Here is a 19,165-nt window from a genome sequence, read left to right on the forward strand (position 1 = left end):
GGAAACATGCCTACCTTTTCATGTTGGAAATTACTGTATTTGGACTTAGCTATGAAGCCCGTCACTACTTTCAGTTTTTTATTTATTATTGTTACTTACTGAGTTGGTTGAACTTGAAAGCATGCCTACCTTTTCATGATGATGTCGGATTGCCTAGTATTGAGATAGACGCCATCACGACGAGTGAGATTTCGGGTCGTGACAAATTGAGATAGTGTTTCTCCAGTTGTTTGGTTTCTTTACTAATTAATTAAAATGAATTGTTAAAAATAGTTTAAATTATTCTAACGTTAGCTTGCGTAACAAGTGAAATATTAGGTGTCAGCACGGTCCCAAAGTGGGAAATTTCGGGTCGTGATATTATTTAATTATATTTGAAACTTACAAGTAAAATCCCGTAAAAATTGAACTAAACGATGGACATCTGTAATTACCCCAAAAGGTATTATTTCGATATACAAATCCGAGTAAAATAACCATTCTCGCAGCAATTGATTAGAATGGATTTTGAGTGATTCTTGATGAAGTTTTGTTTAAATTCGATATAAAAGTTAATTAGAGATGACCGCGTTAATTATTTAAATTATATTTGAAACTTACAAGAAAGATCATGTAAAATTAAGTTGAATCCAAGTATGAACACCTCTAAATTCTTAAATCTTAACATATATAAAGTATTGTGGGCCAAAGTGTATAACATGCAACTTTGATATATATATATATATATATCAAAGTTCCATCCCTTAGAGCAGGACGTACAATCCCCATTAGCATCATTCTATTTGATCTAATTGACCGTACCAAAAGATCCCTAAACCCTCCTCTCTCAAAATTAGTTTTTCTTCCAAATTTCTCTCAAAGACGAAGCCTCAACCTCATTTTTCATCTCCACTGGCATCAACCGGCAATATCACCGGCAAAGTAAGTTTATTTTTTTCTGTCTTCTGAAGTTTCTTCTTCTTTTTCGCTTAAAACCAGAATCTCTTTCTCTGTTTCTTTCTAGTTGAAGGTTCACTGTTTGAGCTGTTTAGAATGATGATTGTTGTGGTGAATATTGATTTAGTATTGAATACTGATTGTTATTGTGTTGGAGCAAAAAATAAATTTTTGTTTATTGGGTTGCTATGGCATATGCCCTGCAATGCTAAAAAAGTACACGAAAATCGACCCGATAATTCTAAGGTGATTTTAGTAGCAATTGCAATAGATTCTTTCATCCAGTGAATAATACCTTCCAGTTTTTCAGTTTTCACTATCACAAACATCTTACTTTAAGAATTAGTACTTTGGTTATGGATTGCTTTCAAATTATGTATTTGGAGAATGTTTCTTTTTTCTCTTGGCACTTTTTTTTTCTTGTGCCCCAAAATTTATTTGCTTTAGATTTATTCTCTATATTGTGTAAAAGTTGCTACCTAATTCAAGATATATAAGTGAGTAACTGATAACTTCAGTTACATTTATTTTCCAAATTGCACGTTGTAGCTTTCTGAATGTAGCAAAATTGGCTTCTAAATTGTATAACCGTGGTTAATTGATCTTTCTTTTTTAAGTATCTTGATCTTATTTTATTTTTCTTTGTAGGAAATTTTGAAATGGACAAGACTTGGATGCGATATAATGATAGATTGAGCGATGTGTATTTAAAAGGAGTTGAAGATTTTCTTCAATTTGCTTTTAAGCACACGGAACCAGAAGGTGAAATTCCTTGCCCTTGCAAAAAATGCAACAATGTTTTTCACAAAACTAGAGACGAAATAAAGGAACATTTAATGATTTTTGGGATAGTCAAGGGGTACACTCGTTGGCTTTTTCATGCAGAATTTGCACCCGAAGAGCAAACCACCAACAATAATGAAGTAAGACAAGAGGAAGTAAGAAAAGATCAAGGTGATGATATATTTGAAATGATTTATGATGCTACTGGCCCTGATATCACGAATTGTTCTGGTGGGGTAGATCCTTCTGAACCAGCTTCGGAATTTTCCAAATTACTGGAGGATGCTGCACAACAACTTTATCCTGGTTGCGAGAAATTTTCCAAGTTGTCACTGATTGTGGAGCTGTTTCAAATTAAGTGCCTTTATGGATTGAGTGATAAAGCAACTGACTGCATAATGAAGTTAATTAAACGAGTACTTCCTTCTGGTGAAACTTTACCGGAATCATTCTATGGAGCAAAAAAAGTAATTCGAAGTTTAGGTCTTCGTTATGAAAAAATACATGCTTGCGAAAATGATTGTATGCTGTTTTGGAAACATAATGCAAAAGCTGAATCTTGCTTGGTTTGTGGCGAGTCTAGGTGGAAATCAAGAGAAGGTCAAAAAGCTAATGGGGCTAATACAGAAAAGAGTGGGAGCAAAATTCCTCGAAAAGTTTTACGTTACTTTCCTTTGAAACCAAGATTGCAAAGGTTGTTTACGTCATCGAAAATAGCTTCAGACATGACATGGCATCATGATTAACGTTTGAAAGATGGGGTTCTTAGACATCCAGACGACTCAGGTGCATGGAAACATTTTGATACATCTAACTCGGGCTTTGCCAGAGATCCTCGTAATGTTAGGCTTGGATTAGCATCTGATGGGATAAATCCTTTCGGCAATTTAAGTGTTTCTCATAGCACGTGGCCAGTAATTATTACTGTGTATAACCTACCCCCTTGGATGTGCATGAAGCAACCATATTTCTTTTTGTCTTTGTTGATACCTGGCCCTAAAGCTCCTGGAAATGATATCGATGTATACTTAGAACCTTTGGTGGATGAGTTGCAAGAATTGTGGTATAATGGAGTCAATACATATGATTCTTCGAGAAAGGAGAACTTCTGTATGCGGGCAACACTCTTATGGACTATAAATGATTTTCCAGCCTATGCCTACTTGTCTGGATGGAGCACAAAGGGAGCTTTGGCTTGCCCTTCATGCAACAAAGAGACTCCGTCTACTCGATTAAAGTATGGCCGTAAGTTATCTTACATGGGTGCTCGTAGGTTTTTATCGCCTAGTCATAAGTGGCGGGGAAATAAACGTGATTTTAATGGGGAAGTAGAAAGAAGACCTACTCCAAAAATTCTCTCTGGAGATGATATTTTAAACCAGTTGGATAGCTTGGAAGACATTAAATTTGGTAAGACCCAAAAGAGAAAAAGACAGGAAAAAAGTAAAGGCATTCATAATTGGAGGAAGAAAAGCATTTTTTTCAAACTTCCTTATTGGAAAAATAATCTAATACGCCACAATATAGACGTCATGCATATTGAAAAAATTGTGTGTGACAATATTATTGGGACGTTATTAGATATGGAAGGGAAAACGAAAGATAATTTGAATGCTCGTCGGGATTTGAAGGAAATGGTTATAAGAAAAGATTTGCATCCAACTCAAAGAGATGGAAAGTGGTATTATCCAGCATCATGCTATACTTTATCACCATATAAAAAGTCTAAAGTATGTAAGTTCTTGAAAACTATTAAGGTTCCAGATGGATATTCTTCCAATTTATCACGGTGTGTAAAGTTAGAGGATCGTAAAATTTATGGAATGAAGAGTCATGACTCTCATATACTTTTGGAACAACTGCTCCCTTTTGCAATCCGCGGAGTCCTGCCGAACCATGCCTATAATGCTATTACCGAATTAAGTATTTTCTTCAGAGAGTTATGTTCAAAAACTATAAGAGTTGGTGTGTTGGATCAACTTGCAACTCAAATTCCAATTACGTTGAGCAAAATAGAAAAAATATTTTTGCCAACATTTTTTGATATTATGGTGCACTTGGTCATTCATCTTCCAAGAGAGGCTAAGCTTGCTGGACCTGTACAATACAGATGGATGTACCCAATAGAGCGGTATGTTTTTGTATTTTATAATTTCGATTTAATTTTATGTGGCTTGTTAATTTTTCATGCTAAGCGTTTAACTGATTGTTATATTATGTAGATTCTTGCGGAAACTGAAATGTTATGTTCGCAATAGAAGTCGACCAGAAGGATCTATTGCAGAAGGGTATATTGTTGAAGAAAGTCTAATATTTTGTTCAAGATATTTACATGGAAGTGAGAAATGGTATAATCGAGTGGAAAAAAATGATGAAGATAATCATGTTGAGTCATACTATGGATTGTCAATATTTGAACAAAAAGGTGGCCCTTTGTTAAGAGATACATCTAGAAATCTTGAAGAGCTTGAGCGAAAACAGGCTCATCTTTATGTTTTGAGAAATTGTGACGAAGTTCAACCATTTTTAAAGTATACTTTCTTATGGTATTGTATATAGCAATTTGATTTTGTTAGCTTTTTCTCAATTATTATTTTAATTTTTAAACAGGGAGTACGAGCAGAGTAATAGTGACATGAACTTTGATGATTGGTTTTTTCATCGAGTAAGTTTTCACTGTATTCTTTTTTCAATTTTTCATACTTATAATTTAATTTAGTTTATCTTTTGAGTGTTTATGGTTGTATGGTGGGTGCTGCTGCAAGAATTTTATTGTTCTTCCCATCTTTGTAGTCCTAACTGTTTTTATATGATAACCTGAATCAAATTGGCAATTTTTCGTTAATGTTGGCTTGTCTCTAGTCTCATTTCTTTAATTGTATAGGCATTGCATTACATAGTCCAAACTATCCTATTAATATTAAGTGTTGTATTTGTTACTAAATCCGCCAGTTTTAGGAAGTTCTTTGCCAAAAGTATCCCTCTTGTTATCTTCTCTATCCCGCTTTAGTATCATTAGATTATTTAATTATTTATTTTTGTACAGATCATGCAAATGCGCAAGGAAGGAAATTCACATGTAAGTTGCGGATTGTATTCTTTGGCTAGAGGTCCTTTTGATGGAATTCAAAGATTCAAGGGGTATGAAATAAATGGTTTTCGGTTTCATACTAAACAACTCGAAGGTAATAGGGTGAGGCAAAATAGTGGTGTTTTAGTAAGAGGAGTAACGAATGGTCAAAATACAAATTACTATGGTGTTATAACCGAAATAATAGAACTTCAATACTTTGAAGGTAAACGAATTGTATTATTTCAATGTGATTGGTGGGATGTTGATCACATAGGAAAAGGAGTAAAAATAGATAAGTATGACTTTGTTAGTGTCAATACTAACCGAAAGTTAGCAACAAATGAACCATTTGTGCTTCCATCTCAAGCAGAACAAGTTTTTTATGTTAAGGATAATCTTCATTCCAATTTGTCAGTTGTTTTGAATGGTCATTCGGCTTATTTAGCTGATGGTACTGTCAATGAAGAAACATTTCAACAAGATGCTCAAGATTTCTCCTGTACATTTGAGGAAGATGAAGACTTTATGTATTGGAGAAGAAATGATCTTGGTGTTATCAGCACTGATGTTACCTTAACTGATGATATTATTGAAGACATCGAATCAGAACCTGAAACTGATGATGAAGATTTGTTACTCTAAATATTTAGAAGTCTTATATGCATGTTTGTTTATACTCAGTTAATGTTAAAACTTTTACTTATTTGCTTGAGAGATGATGTTTAATTCTTTATTATTTTACTAAATTTATGAATTACTACAATATACTGAATTATTTTGATTGAATATGAATTAGTATTTAATAGTGTTATGTTGACAATTATAGTTTGAATGAGTTCAAATGTTCTTTTCTATAAGGTGTATGTTGATGGATTATCTAGTTACAAACTTACAAGGTTAATGAAATTATTGTGATACGCCACTATTTATGAAGTATTATTAGGAAGAGTGCTCTTAATAAGCGGAGAGATAACATCATTCAACAGTATTTTCTACATTATGTAGTCTCTTATTAGAAATTCTTTTTAATAGGATTGGGGAGGAGAATAGAGATAAAAAAGAGAGAAAACTTGACCTAGAGTGTTCCCTTGCAACCAAACTGTCGCTCAGTTAATTCGGCCGTATACGACCATTATTTTATGCTCTAAATAATTCGACAACTCCACACTTTCCGCGTGAGAAATGGGAAGGAGTGCACTCTCTTGTCCTTACACTTCTTTCTTCTTCATAGTCAGCACAATTGGTTATTGTGATTTCCTTTCTTTTTCTACTCCTGCATCACCAGAAAATTTTATTTTCATTCTAAATATTAGATTCCCGTTTTCATAGATTATAATTAATTTTTTTCAAAAAGAAATTAAAAATATTGTCTGTTCATGAAATTTAATTAATTTTTGAAAAAAAGAATTGAAGGAAAAGTTCCAAAAACTAGTTTTGACCAATTTTTGTGTGGAACTTTTCTCCACTTACAAAACTTTAATATTATTTTTAAATAAAATGCATGTCCAAATACAACTTCAACTTTCATAAATTATTTTTCAATAAAACTTCAAAAACTCTTTTTTCCAATTTCAACCAAATCTATGAGAAACTTATATTTTTTTTGTTAGATCAATAGACTATCGAAGCAAGTTCTGTATTGATTTGATGAATGTAGAAATCTTTCGGGAAGCACATATACATGAATATTGCTACAATTATTTATCTAACTATGAAACTTTAGTTATGTTAGTACTATTTTTATAGTTACTGCAAGTGCATGATAAAATTTATACTTTGCTACGAAAGTTTTTTTGTCTCAAAGTTGGTAGTTATATCATTTTAAAGCAACATCATTCTTTTAGCTATAAAATTATGTTCAAACACGTGTATCATGGCTAAAAAGTTACAATTGCTACAGTGATTTTAAATTCATAGTTAAAGCTTAGAATTAGCTACACCACTTATTGTAGCTATTTAAATTCGGGGCTATATCATTTTGTCACTATAGTTAGTTGTAGCTATTGAGCTAACTGCTGCCACAGATTTTATAAATTGAAGCAAAAATGTTCAGTTAGCTGCAAGATTTTGATTGACATAAATTATTGTGGCAAAAGATACTTTGTTGCAATAACAACTTCAAACACACGTGGCAAAAACTAACAATTAGCTACAAATCTTTAGTGTAGCAATAAATTTATAGCTATTTTGGCAGCTATTGCCACGATAGTTAGACACTATAGCAAAAATGAGAAATTAGCTTTGTCAGTTTAACTTTTGTAGCTAATAAATTTTACGAAATTGTGAATAGCTACCAAATTATAATTTGTGTGGCTAATATTCGGTAATAGCCACATTTTTTAGATTTGTAGCTAAAAATCTGTAGTTATAAATGCATAATGTTGTAGTGACAATGAAGTTGGTCATTTAATTGAGATACTATTAAATGGTAAATTATAGATACAATTAATGTGTGAACGTGTGAATAGGAAAATGAAGGTGGACATTTAATTGGGATCCTATTAAATGGTAAAACTACAACTGGTATATGAAATTGTGAATGGATAAGTTGGAAAATGAAATTGTCCATTGTATACGGTCGAAATCGATTTTGGCCTTCGTACGACGGATTGTGATGGGAATATAATGGACCGAAGAGCGTCTTCATAATTTCGGGATAAAATTCAAAGCGGGGTTACCTAGTTTCGAGTTTCAGGGACCGATCAATACCGAGCTCGAAGTCATTATCGAGCTCGAATCAATATCAAGCTCGATTCAGTGTCGAGCTCAAGTCAATATAGAGCTTATAGACAAGAGCTGTTACAACCACACTAGAGGAGAAAATCTCGGCAGGAAAAAGGAGAAAGTTGATTTATCATGATTCCCAACTATATATTTTTAATTATATCTAAAGTAGAATCCCCCATTATAAGATGGATGGCTATTATCTCTGTAAGGGGGTATTGAGACATGAAGAAACCATAACTCTCATACTGTGCATATGCTCCCTATAGAGAGATTATCATTTTGAGCTTTATACATTATTTTCATCTTGCTTACTCATAAATCATCATCCCTTCAACCTTGTTTGTATTTTCATTCTTGATAGTCAATATTCGACATTTTCTCTTATACGATTTGCGTCAAGTTATACCGCGCACCCTTAGAACTACGTATAAATTCAACTCTATTCATTTTTCGGGTAAACAGTTTGGCGCCCACCGTGGGGCTAAGGATAACAGTGGTTATTTGACACAAATCTGCAAAATACACCATTTTACGCTTGTTGTTGAAAGTGTCTTTGATTTCGGATTAGCAACAACGAACTCTTAATTAATGGCCTTACCTGTCGACAACGAAGCTGGCCTTCAAGGTGAGAACAACAACTTGACGCCCAGGGCCGAAAGACCGCTTGTCGATGCCGTTGGGGTCCGAGTCGAAGTACCATTAGACGTTAATTCGCATGTGGCTATTGAGGCAAACTAACGTTCTGAACCTGAAAATAGCATTCATGGTGGTACTCGATCTGCAGCTCGAGACACCCATAACGCTGAGGAAAACGGAATCAGCTTGCGTATGATTTTTGAAATGTTGCAAGCTCAATATGTAGTGATAGCTCAGTTGCAGAGTCAAACCTAGGTACCGAGCAGACTAGAGCCCAGTCCACCCCGAGAAATCACCCACAGAACGGAGCCAGCTATAGTAAGGTCAAATGAGCAAGAATCAGGGACTAGTCCCGAAATTGCTAAGATACTCAAGGAACTCACGAAATGGATCGAAGCAAACGATAAAAAAGTGGAAACATATAACTCAAGGGTCGATCAGATCCCGGGGGCACCACCAGTGTTGAAAGGGTTGGATTCCAAAAAATTCGTGCAAAAGCCCTTTTCCCCGAGTGCAGCTCCAAAACCAATCCCCAAAAAATTTTGCATGCCCGTGATTCCTAAATATAATGGGATGATCTACCCTAACAAACACATCACCTCTTACACATGTGCCATAAAGGGTAACGATTTAGAAGATGACGAAATCGAATCTGTGTTGTTGAAAAAATTCGGAGAGACCCATTCAAAGGGAAGAATGATTTGGTATCACAACCTGCCACCAAATTCCATCGACTTATTCGCCATGTTAGCAGATTCTTCCGTAAAGGCACACGCAGGGGCCATAAAGGTCGCAACGAGGAAATCGGACCTTTTCAAGGTAAGACAAAGGGATAATGAAATGATGAGGGAGTTCGTGTCCCGATTTCAAATAGAACGCATGGAATTACCACCGGTCACAGATGATTGGGCCGTTCAAGCTTTCACCCAAGAGTTGAACGAGCGGAGTTCGATAGCATCACGTCAGTTGAAACAAAGTTTGATCGAGTATCCAATCGTGACCTGGGCAGATGTGCACAATTGATATCAACCGAAGATCAGGGTCGAGGACGACCAACTAAGAGCCCCTTCTGGTTCAGTACATCCAAACAGGTCGGTAGTTAAGAACCAGAGGGACATCGACAGGGAGCCAAGGTCGAACAGAGACCGATATCAACCATATACCGCAGATCGAAGGAATAATGGTTCAGGACGCAATTCCGCCCGGAACAATCGAAGAAGTGATCGAGGACAGAGTTCTCGGGGACTTATGAGCAGAAGTGGTTTTGACAAGTATGCCGATCCCACAAAGGCACCTTGGTTATCTGAATATAATTTTAGCATCGATGCATCGGGCATTGTATCGGCAATCGGAAGGATCAAAGATACTAGGTGGCCCAGACCCATATAGACCGATCCTTCCCAAAGAAACCCGAATTTGATGTGCAAGTACCATGGCACGCATGGTCACAAGACCAAGGATTGTAGACAATTAAGAGATGAGGTAGCCCGTCTATTCAACGAGGGCAACCTTCGAGAGTTCCTCAGAAATCGATCCAAGAATCATTTCAGAGAAAGGGATGCCAACAGAAAAAGTGAACAGGAGGAACCCTAACATGTCATTCATATGATCATCGGTGGGGTCAACATTCCATAGGGACCCATGTTCAAACACACTAAGGTATCAACCACTAGGGAAAAATGAACCCGAGATTATGTGCCCGAAGGCACTTTGTCATTCAACAACGAAGAATCAGAAGGCATTTCTCAGCCCCACAATGACGCTCTGGTAATTTCTATCTTATTAAATAAAGTTCAAGTTAAGCGTGTTTTAGTGGATCCAGGTAGTTCGGCGAATATCATCCGATCGAGGGTCGTGGAACAACTTGGTGATGAAATTCCCGACGTCAGACGATGTAAAAATAATATACGGGGAGCAGCATGCTACGAAGGAAATGTTTGCAGTTGATGAGGTAACCCGATATCGACATTGTCAACCTTGGAGAGGTCGAGCATCAAAGTTAAAGAGGAAGTCAAATAGCAATCACAGCTATCAGCCTCGACCGAATTGGGGAACTAGGAGATAGAAGGAGAAGAGGAGGATTTTTTGACCCCTCAAACTTTTATTGTTCCCGAAGATTCTGATGCCACCAAATCAACGGTCGAAGAGCTGGAACATGTTATATTGATCGAGTACCTGCCCGAGCGAAAGGTATACCTGGGAACGGGATTAACCCTTGAACTCAGGAAAAGGCTTATCCAATTTCTTATTGATAACATATATTGTTTTGCTTGGTCCCATTTAGACATGACAAGGATCCCACCGGAGATAACGACGCATCGGCTAAGCCTGGACCCCGGGTTCAAACCGGTGAAGTAAAAGAGGAGACCCAGTCTGAGATAAAATACGCATTCATAAAGGATGAGGTAACTAAACTTCTCAAAATAGGGTCCATTCGGGAGGTGAAATATCCCAAATTGTTAGCTAATGTAGTTGTAGTTCCTAAAAAATGGAACAAACTCAGAATGTGTGTAGATTATAAGGATTTAAATAAGGCGTGCCCCAAAGATTCTTTTCCACTACCTAACATCGATCGCATGATTGATGCCACGGCCAGCCACGAGATCCTTACTTTTCTCGATGCCTATTCCGGGTACAACCAAATCCAAATGAACCCGGAGGACTGAGAAAGGACTTCATTTGTCACCAAGTATAGAACCTATTGTTATAATGTAATGCCCTTCGGGCTAAAAAATACATGAGCTACTTACCAACACCTAGTAAATAAAATGTTCGAAGAACAAATAGGTAAATCAATGGAAGTTTATATTGATGACATGCAAGTTAAATCCCTGCACGCAGAGGACCATTTGGTTCATTTGCAAGAAACGTTCGAGATTTTAAGGAAATACAACATGAAGGTCAGCCTCGAGAAATGTGCTTTCGGGGTCGGTTCAAGCAAGTTCCTTGGATTTATGGTATCGAATCGAGGGATCGAGATCAACCCCGATAAAATCAAGGCCATCAAAGACATCACCGTTATGGACAGTGTAAAAGCTGTGCAGAAGCTAACCGGACGGATAGCTGCCTTAGGCCGATTCATTATGAGGTCGTCGGATCGAAGCCACCGATTTTTCTCTCTACTCAAAAAGAAGAACGAATTTGCCTGGACCCTGGAATGCCAACAGACATTAGAAGAATTGAAGCGATACTTATCGAGCCCACCACTGCTTCACACTCCGAAAACATATGAGAAACTTTACTTGTACTTGGCAGTATCGGAGATAGCGGTAAGTGGTGTCCTAGTTCGAGAAGAGCAAGGTACGCAATTTCCCGTTTATTATATAAGTCGAACCTTAGGGGAAGCAGAAACTAGGTATCCGTACTTAGAGAAATTGGCACTTGCACTGATAAGCGCCTCTAGAAAGTTAAGACCATACTGTCAATATCACCCCATATGCTTATTAACCACTTACCCACTTCGGAATATTTTGCACAAGCCCGAACTATCAGGCCGAGTTGCCAAATGGGCCATCGAACTCAGTGGGTACGATATCGAATATCAACCCTGACGGCCATCAAGTCTTAAATTTTAGCGGACTTCATAGCCGATTTCACGACAACCTTCGTCCCCGAAGTGAAAAAGGAACTCTTATTAAAATCGGGTACATCATCGGGGGTATGGACCCTCTTCACAGACGGTGCTTCGAATGTGAAGGGGTCCGGGCTAGGCATCGTTTTGAAGCCGCCCACGGGTAGCACTATTAGGCAATCTATCAAAACTTCTAGGTTGACTAACAATGAGGCCGAGTACGAGGCCATGATTACAGGTCTCGAACTAGCCAAAAGCTTGGGAGCAAAAGTCATTGAAGCCAAGTGTGACTCTTTACTGGTAGTAAACCAAGTAAACAAAACCTTCGAAGTTTGAGAGGATAAAATGCAAAGGTATTTGGACAAACTGCAGGTAACTTTGCACCGTTTCAAAGAATGAACTTTACAGCATGTACCTCGAGAAAAAAATAATGAGGCCGATGCACTTGCAAATTTGGGTTCGTCGATCGAGGCAGACGAGATCAGCTTGGGGACTGTCGTTCAACTCTCAAAATCCATGATCGAGGAAGGTCATGCCGAGATAAACTCTACAAGCTTAACCTGGGATTGGAGGAATAAATATATTGAATACTTGAAGAACGAAAAGCTCCCACCGGACCCTAAAAAGTCAAGGACCCTGCAAACCAAAGCTGCTCCATTCACATTGGCTGAAGATGAAATGTTATACAGAAGGACGTTCGATGGACTGTTGGCAGTATGCTTAGGACCAGAAGATACTGATTACATTTTACGAGAGGTCCATGAAGGCACTTGTGGGAACCACTCCGGCGCCGAATCACTGGTTCACAAAATCATTAGAGCAGGGTACTACTGGGATAGCATGGAAAAAGGCACTAAAGACTTTGTTCGAAAATGTGATAAATGTCAAAGCTTTGCACCGATGATCCATCGGCCCGGAGAACAACTTCATTCAGTCCTATCCCCATGGCCATTCATGAAATGGGGGATGGACATCGTCGGCCCTCTACCGTCGGCCCCAAGTAAAGCTAAGTTTATTTTATTTATGATTGACTATTTCTCTAAATGGGTTGAAGCACATGCATTCGAGAAAGTGAGAGAGAAAGAGGTTATAGACTTCATCTGGGATCACATCATATGTCGATTTGGGATACCCACCGAAATAGTGTGTGACAATGGAAAATAATTTATCGGTAGCAAGGTGACGAAATTCCTCGACGACCATAAAATAAAAAGGATATTAACAACGACGTACCACCCTAGTGGGAACGGACAGGCAGAATCGACGAACAAGACTATCAATTAAAACATAAAGAAAATGTTGAACGACGCTAAGGGGAAATGGAGAGAAATTTTACCCGAAGTCCTTTGGGCATGTCGAACGACATCAAACTCCAGTACAGGGGCAACCCCATTCTCCTTAGTATATAGTTCTGAGGCCTTGATTCCAGTTGATGTCGGGGAACCCAGTGCAAGGTTTTGACATACAACGGAAGAGTCAAATCACGAGGCTATGAATACTAACCTCGAATTATTGGATGAAAAGCAAGAAGCCGCTTTCGTCCGATTGGCCGCCCAAAAATAGCGGATCGAAAGATACTATAATCTAAGAACCAATCTTCGCCATTTTAAAATCGGGGACTTAGTGCTAAGGAAAGTCACCCTCAGCACCCGAAATCCAAATGAAGGAAAACTGGGTCCAAATTGGGAAGGACCGTATCGGGTACTCGAAATTGTCGGTAAAGGATCCTACAAGCTCGGTGTTATAAACGGAAAACAACTACCAAGCAACTGGAACGTGTCACACCTAAAACGATACTACTGCTAAGGTACGACCCTCCCATGTTCGTTTATATTTCAAAACTAACCCTTGCAGGAGTTCGACCAAGAACAGGAATGGGTTATTCAACACAAAGCCTTAGGCCTGAAAGCACGCATTACACTCTTTTTTCCTTAGACTGGTTTTATACCAGATGGGTTTTTCGGCAAGGTTTTTAATGAGGCAATCATTGATCGTGCTAACTTAGTATAATTCAACAGTATCTGAGGCCTCTTTATAATCAACCTTGAATACTGGGGGCGTTACCCTCAAATATATCAAGTTCATATGTCAAGTTCGATGCAAGGAAGTTACTTCATAACAACAGGGTTTCGATAGGAAAAATTGTAAGAGCCAAATAGTCAAAACGAACTATGCTCGTGTAGTTTGCTCAATCCCTGGTACACAATATGAACACATGTATAACGACATAAAGAGAAATTTCTTCTTTGCCGATATCTCACGTATCAGAACCCATTATGTATTTTATGATCTATTACGCAAATAGGCTTAAGGGCCGACCACTACCCCATAAATCGGGACTGCCAACCGAAAAATCAACGAGGCCAAGCCCTACACTAAGCCTATGGGCTAACTATTATTTTGAGTTCGAGAAATCACTCACTCGATTACTAAGCCTATGGGCTACCTTACTTCGAGTTCGAGCAAAGCACTCACTCGGCCAATAAAAGCCTAAGGGCTACTCTTACTTCAAGTTCGAGCAAAGCACTCACTCGACTAATAAAGCCTATGTGCTACCTTTCTTCGAATTCGAGCAATCACTCACTCGACTATAAAGCCTACGGGCTAACTATTATTTCGAGTTTGAGCAATCACTCACTCGATTACTAAGCCTACGGGCTACCTTACTTCGAGTTCGAGCAAAGCACTCACTCGACTAATAAAGCCTACGGGCTACCTTTCTTCGAGTCCGAGCAATCACTCACTCGACTATAAAGCCTACGGGCTAACTATTATTTTGAGTTCGAGCAATCACTCACTCGATTACTAAGCCATCGGGCTACCTTACTTCGAGTTCGAGCAAAGTACTCACTCGACCAATAGAAGCCTAAGGGCTACTCATACTTCGAGTTCGAGCAATCACTCACTCGACTATTAAGACTAAGGGCTACTCTTACCTTGAGTTCGAGCAATCACTCACTCGACTACTAAGCCTAAGGTCTAACAATTATTCCGAGTTCGAGAAAAACACTCACTCGACTATTAAGCCTACGGGCTACCTTACTTCAAGTTCGAGCAAAGCACTCACCCGACCAATAAAAGCCTACAGACTAACTATTACTTTGAGTTAACGTGAAGAACTAACTCCACCATAAAGCCTACGAGCTACACCGCTTCAAGTTTGAGCAAACACCCACTCGGTTATAAAGGCTATAAAGGTTCGAATTCGATCAAATTTCCTAAAGCCTCGAACTTATGAAAACTTTCATAAGGAATGAATGAAACAAGATCTTCACAAGGCAGAAAATAAAACATAATCAAGTCGGGAAAGGAAAAGATCCTTATATATATATATATATATATATATATATATATATATATATATATATATATTCAATGGTGTTTACAACGTCTGAACAGGACCCTACACAAAAAATAGAAAAAAACTCTAAGTCTCATGTTTATCTCCGGAGGAGGTCTCTTCTCCATCGGGCTCCTCCCCGCTCTCAGACCCACTCTTGCTCCCATCATCATCATCATCATCATCATCATCGGAAGCCAAGGCTTCAGCATTGGCTTCGAGCTCTTTAGCCCTTTTTATCTCTTCGGTGAGATCGAAACCTCGAGCACGGATCTCTTCGAGGGTCTTCCTCCGAGATTGGCATTTGGCAAGTTTAGCAGCCCAATGTGCTCTAGTTTTAGCGGTCTCGGCTACCTCTCTTGCTTGTACCTGAGCGGCTTCAGCGTCGGCCCGATAGACGGCCACGAATGCATCTGCATTGGCCTTTGCTTTTTCAATGTTAGATTTGGCTTTGGCAAGTTCGGAGGCCAACCGAACCTCGAGATCCTCTATTTTTCTTTCTTGGATCGAGCTCTTCTCTTTCATGTCTTGAAGATGGTTTTCGACCGATGATAATTGGGCTCGAGCAGTTTCTTTTTCTGCGGCAAGACGGTCCATACCATCTTTCCATCCCAAGGTCTCCGCCCTTATTATATCGACCTCCTTACGAAGCTTCCCAATCACCTCAAGCTTTTGCTGCAGCTGTGAGATCGAAAAATTAGCCACCATTCTAGAAGCGAGTCCATGGGTTTTTAAGATTATCATTACCTGCTCGGTCAGGTCGGTCTGGTCTTGATAAGCCTTGGCTAACTCAGCTCGGAGGTCCTTGATTTCTTCTTCCCTTTGCCTGAAGAGAAGTCTAACGGTGTTCCTCTCTTCCGTGACCCGTCGGAGGTCTGCTTCGTACCGGCACAGCTCAGCTCGAGACTGATAACACACTTCTCGATGAACCGTTACAGCCTGCGAAGAAAGAAGAAAAGAAGTTAGAAAAGAAAAACAAACATGAAGGTGGTACCAACGAAGTGAGTTAAGGCTTACCCGATTCAGAGCCAACAGCACTTCGTGGAAAAGATCCAATGCATCACTAGGACCGGTAGCAACCTCGATACCGGTAAACAGATCACGAAAAGGGTCCTCTCCCTCGTGAGGCCCTTCTACCTCGAGGGCCCCCAAATCTTGGGCTTCTCGAATCGCCCCTTCGGAAAAGGCGGGGAGAGTAGGTGAGTCTCCAATTACTATTGCCCCAAGTGAGTCGCTTGGGACGTTCTCCTCGGTTCGGAGTACTTCAGGATTGGCCCTTTCAGATATACCCACCGGTTGTCGACTTCAGTGGGAGGCATCCTCGACCTCCATTAACTCGGGGACTTTGACCGAACCCTTCTACGATACCGCCTCAGTTCGAGGCGAAGACACACAAACCACCATTGATCCAGCTACCATCAAGGCATCAATGGTTTTCTTCACTCGGTCCACCAGTAGGGACCTGTCGTCTTCTTCTTCCTCATCTTCATCCCTTAGATGTCGAACTGATTCTTCGGTCAAAGGGATGGTATTCTTCTTCTGCTTACGTGCCGTCCTCGTATTCGGTTTTGGATCTTCGGAACTAGAGGCCCTTTTTCTCTTATTATCCTTCACCGGTTTTGGAACAAAGGCCGAAGCCTCTTCCTTGCCGGTTGGGCCCCTCAAAACCGCATCTTTGCCCAGACTTACACACAAGAGAATTGATTAAGTTTGTGGAAAACACTTCATTCGATCTATCAAAGATACAAGAAAGAGGCTTACCATGATTTTTGGCCTCCCATCGGCCCTTTGACAAATCATGCCATGAGCTCTCGGCATATGTAGAGGTCGAAGACAGGTCCCGTACCCGGTTCTTAAGGTTAGAAACTGCACCGGGCATCTAAGGAACCGCTGCATCACAAAAAGGGGATATCAGTGAGAAAGAAATGAAGGGTCAAAATAATAGGAGATAACAACGAAGTTACACTTACGCTTCATGTTCCACTCCTCGGGAAATGGCATCTTCTCGGCTGGTATTAGGTCCGAAGTCTTCACTCGAACGAACCTACCCATCCAGCCTCGATCCTTGTCCTCGTCTATGCTCGAGAACAGAAACTTAGTAGTCCGACGCTGAAGTTTTATTAACCCGCCTCGAAAGAGGAGGGGGTTGTACAATCGAATGAGGTGGTCGAGGGTGAAAGGCATCCCCTCGATTTTGTTCACAAAGAAACGGATCAAAATAATGATCCGCCAAGAAGAAGGATGGATTTGGCCTAGGGTTATTTGGTATTGATGGAAAAAATCAATGATAACAGGGTCGAGAGGACCTAATGTGAAAGGGTAAGTATACACACATAAAAACCCTTTCACATGAGTCGTAATATCTTCTTCGGGAGATAGGATTACCACTTCTTTGTTCTTCCAGTTGCAATCTTTCCTTATCTGTTCGAGATGCCCCTCGGTTATCAAACACAGATACTTCAATACTGGCTCGCATCGGTCGGGAACCGACGAGCCTTTGTGGACCTTAAAATCGGAGGTAAGAACACACGCCCCGGGAACACACTCCTTAGGCCGTAGCTGCACCGGTGTTTTGTCGACGACAGGCTGTGAAGAAGAAGCTTTTTCTTTTTGAGGAACAATTTTTGATGTTTTCACCATTTTGGTTTTGAAGATCGAGAATAGAAATAAATGACAAAGTTGTGGTGTTTTGAAAAAATGTTTTGCAGTGAAAATCACAGAAGGAAGATTTTGCAATAAAAATCACAGGCTTGCAGATAAACTCAGAAGATGCAAGAAAGAGCTTAGAAAATTTGGAAACTAGAGATATAAAAGTGATAAATGGTAAAAAGAGAAGCAATTTATATATTGGGGAATGATGGTTCAAAATCAGCAGTATCCCAACCACCGTCTGACATGCATTTAATGCCTTGGTAAACGGAACCGACGGGACAGCTATCACGTACGTCATGGTCAGGTTCAATGCAAACATCAGTATATATCTGATCGAGCCATTAGAAAATCATGTCATTTCTCACCACATCCTTCCCGAGAAACGAGGGGACTAGTATACGGTCGAAATCGATTTCGGCCTTCGTACGACTAGTTGAGATGGGAACATAATGGACCGAAGAGCGTCTTCATAATTTCGGGGTAAGATCCGAAGCCGGGTTACCTAGCTTCGAGTTTCAGGACTTGTTTGTGGTCCAGTGAACTCCCATGGCTTCTTCATGAAACGCTTTAGGGTTTGGACCACCGATTTTCCTAAAGAAGCCATTGACGAATTTGCTATGGGGAGTCTTGAGATCTGTTTGGTTTGTTGGAAAAAGGCTGGATTTTGATTTTTGTGGTTTCAGGAGAGAAAACTGTTTTGGGCTTAACCAAGGGTCCGAACTTCAAACTTTTTTCTATAATTGCGGGTTCAGTCAGCTTTTTAGATCATATACAAAAAGAATGATCCCTTTCTAAATTTAAAAATAATTTTTGCTTAAACTTATAATTCTACCCTTAATGAGAAGCTTTTATAACCACACAAATACTCTGGGCCCCATTTTGAATTGTTTAGGACCACAAATTCCAAAAGTCTTCATTTTTTACTTAAACTCCGTGCCCAATCAAACAAGTTCACATAAATTGAGATGGAGGGAGTATATACTATACTGTACTCTATTACTTTTGTAAAAGTTATTTTACTAAAATCTCCTTAAAAACTGAATGATTAAATTACCCTCTACCTAAAAGTAATATTACTTCAATTTTATTTGAGATACTGCTACGTGAAATTGTAAATTGGACAATGAAGTTGGTCATTTAATTGAGATACTATTAAATGGTAAATTATAGATACTATTAATGTGTGAACGTGTGAATAGGAAAATGAAGATGGACATTTAATTGGGATCCTATTAAATGGTAAAACTACAACTGGTATATGAAATTGTGAATGGATAAGTTGGAAAATGAAATTGCCTTTCGTACGACGGGTCGAGATGGGAACATAATGGACCGAAGAGCGTCTTCATAATTTTGGGATAAGATCCGAAGCTGGGTTACCTATCTTTGAGTTTCAGGGATCGATCAATACCGAGCTCGAAGTCATTATCAAGCTCGAATCCTAATC

The 19,165-nt window shown here is 39.2% G+C and overlaps 3 protein-coding genes across 5 annotated transcripts; 2 read left to right on the forward strand and 1 right to left on the reverse strand.

Moving 5' to 3' along the window:
* The first annotated feature begins 743 nt into the window (after window positions 1-743).
* On the forward strand, window positions 744-5,504 carry LOC104115034 (uncharacterized). 3 transcript variants are annotated; one of them, XM_070195726.1, is made up of 6 exons: window positions 744-921; window positions 1,585-1,698; window positions 1,789-3,850; window positions 3,942-4,250; window positions 4,330-4,384; window positions 4,766-5,504. In XM_070195726.1, the coding sequence occupies exons 3-6, from the start codon at window positions 2,667-2,669 to the stop codon at window positions 5,432-5,434; spliced, it is 2,217 nt and encodes a 738-aa protein (XP_070051827.1). In that variant the 5' UTR covers window positions 744-921; window positions 1,585-1,698; window positions 1,789-2,666; the 3' UTR covers window positions 5,435-5,504. The 3 variants fall into 3 exon arrangements, with proteins under 3 accessions (XP_070051827.1, XP_070051828.1, XP_070051829.1); XM_070195727.1 differs by having other exon boundaries at window positions 1,822-3,850; XM_070195728.1 differs by having other exon boundaries at window positions 1,585-3,850; window positions 3,942-4,007.
* LOC138905235 (uncharacterized) lies at window positions 1,596-2,465 on the forward strand. Its single transcript, XM_070193741.1, has one exon. The coding sequence runs from the start codon at window positions 1,596-1,598 to the stop codon at window positions 2,463-2,465; it is 870 nt and encodes a 289-aa protein (XP_070049842.1).
* Window positions 5,505-15,108: 9,604 nt separating the features above from the next.
* Window positions 15,109-17,706, reverse strand: LOC138905236 (uncharacterized). The gene is made up of 4 exons (XM_070193742.1): window positions 17,408-17,706; window positions 16,465-16,750; window positions 15,436-16,005; window positions 15,109-15,129 (listed from the first exon to the last, which is right to left on the reverse strand). Exons 1-4 carry the CDS (start codon window positions 17,704-17,706, stop codon window positions 15,109-15,111), a joined length of 1,176 nt encoding a protein of 391 aa, XP_070049843.1.
* Between the last annotated feature and the right edge of the window lie 1,459 nt (window positions 17,707-19,165).

Source organism: Nicotiana tomentosiformis, chromosome 2 (genome assembly GCF_000390325.3).
Source record: "Nicotiana tomentosiformis chromosome 2, ASM39032v3, whole genome shotgun sequence".
NCBI classification, from domain to species: Eukaryota; Viridiplantae; Streptophyta; class Magnoliopsida; order Solanales; family Solanaceae; genus Nicotiana; species Nicotiana tomentosiformis.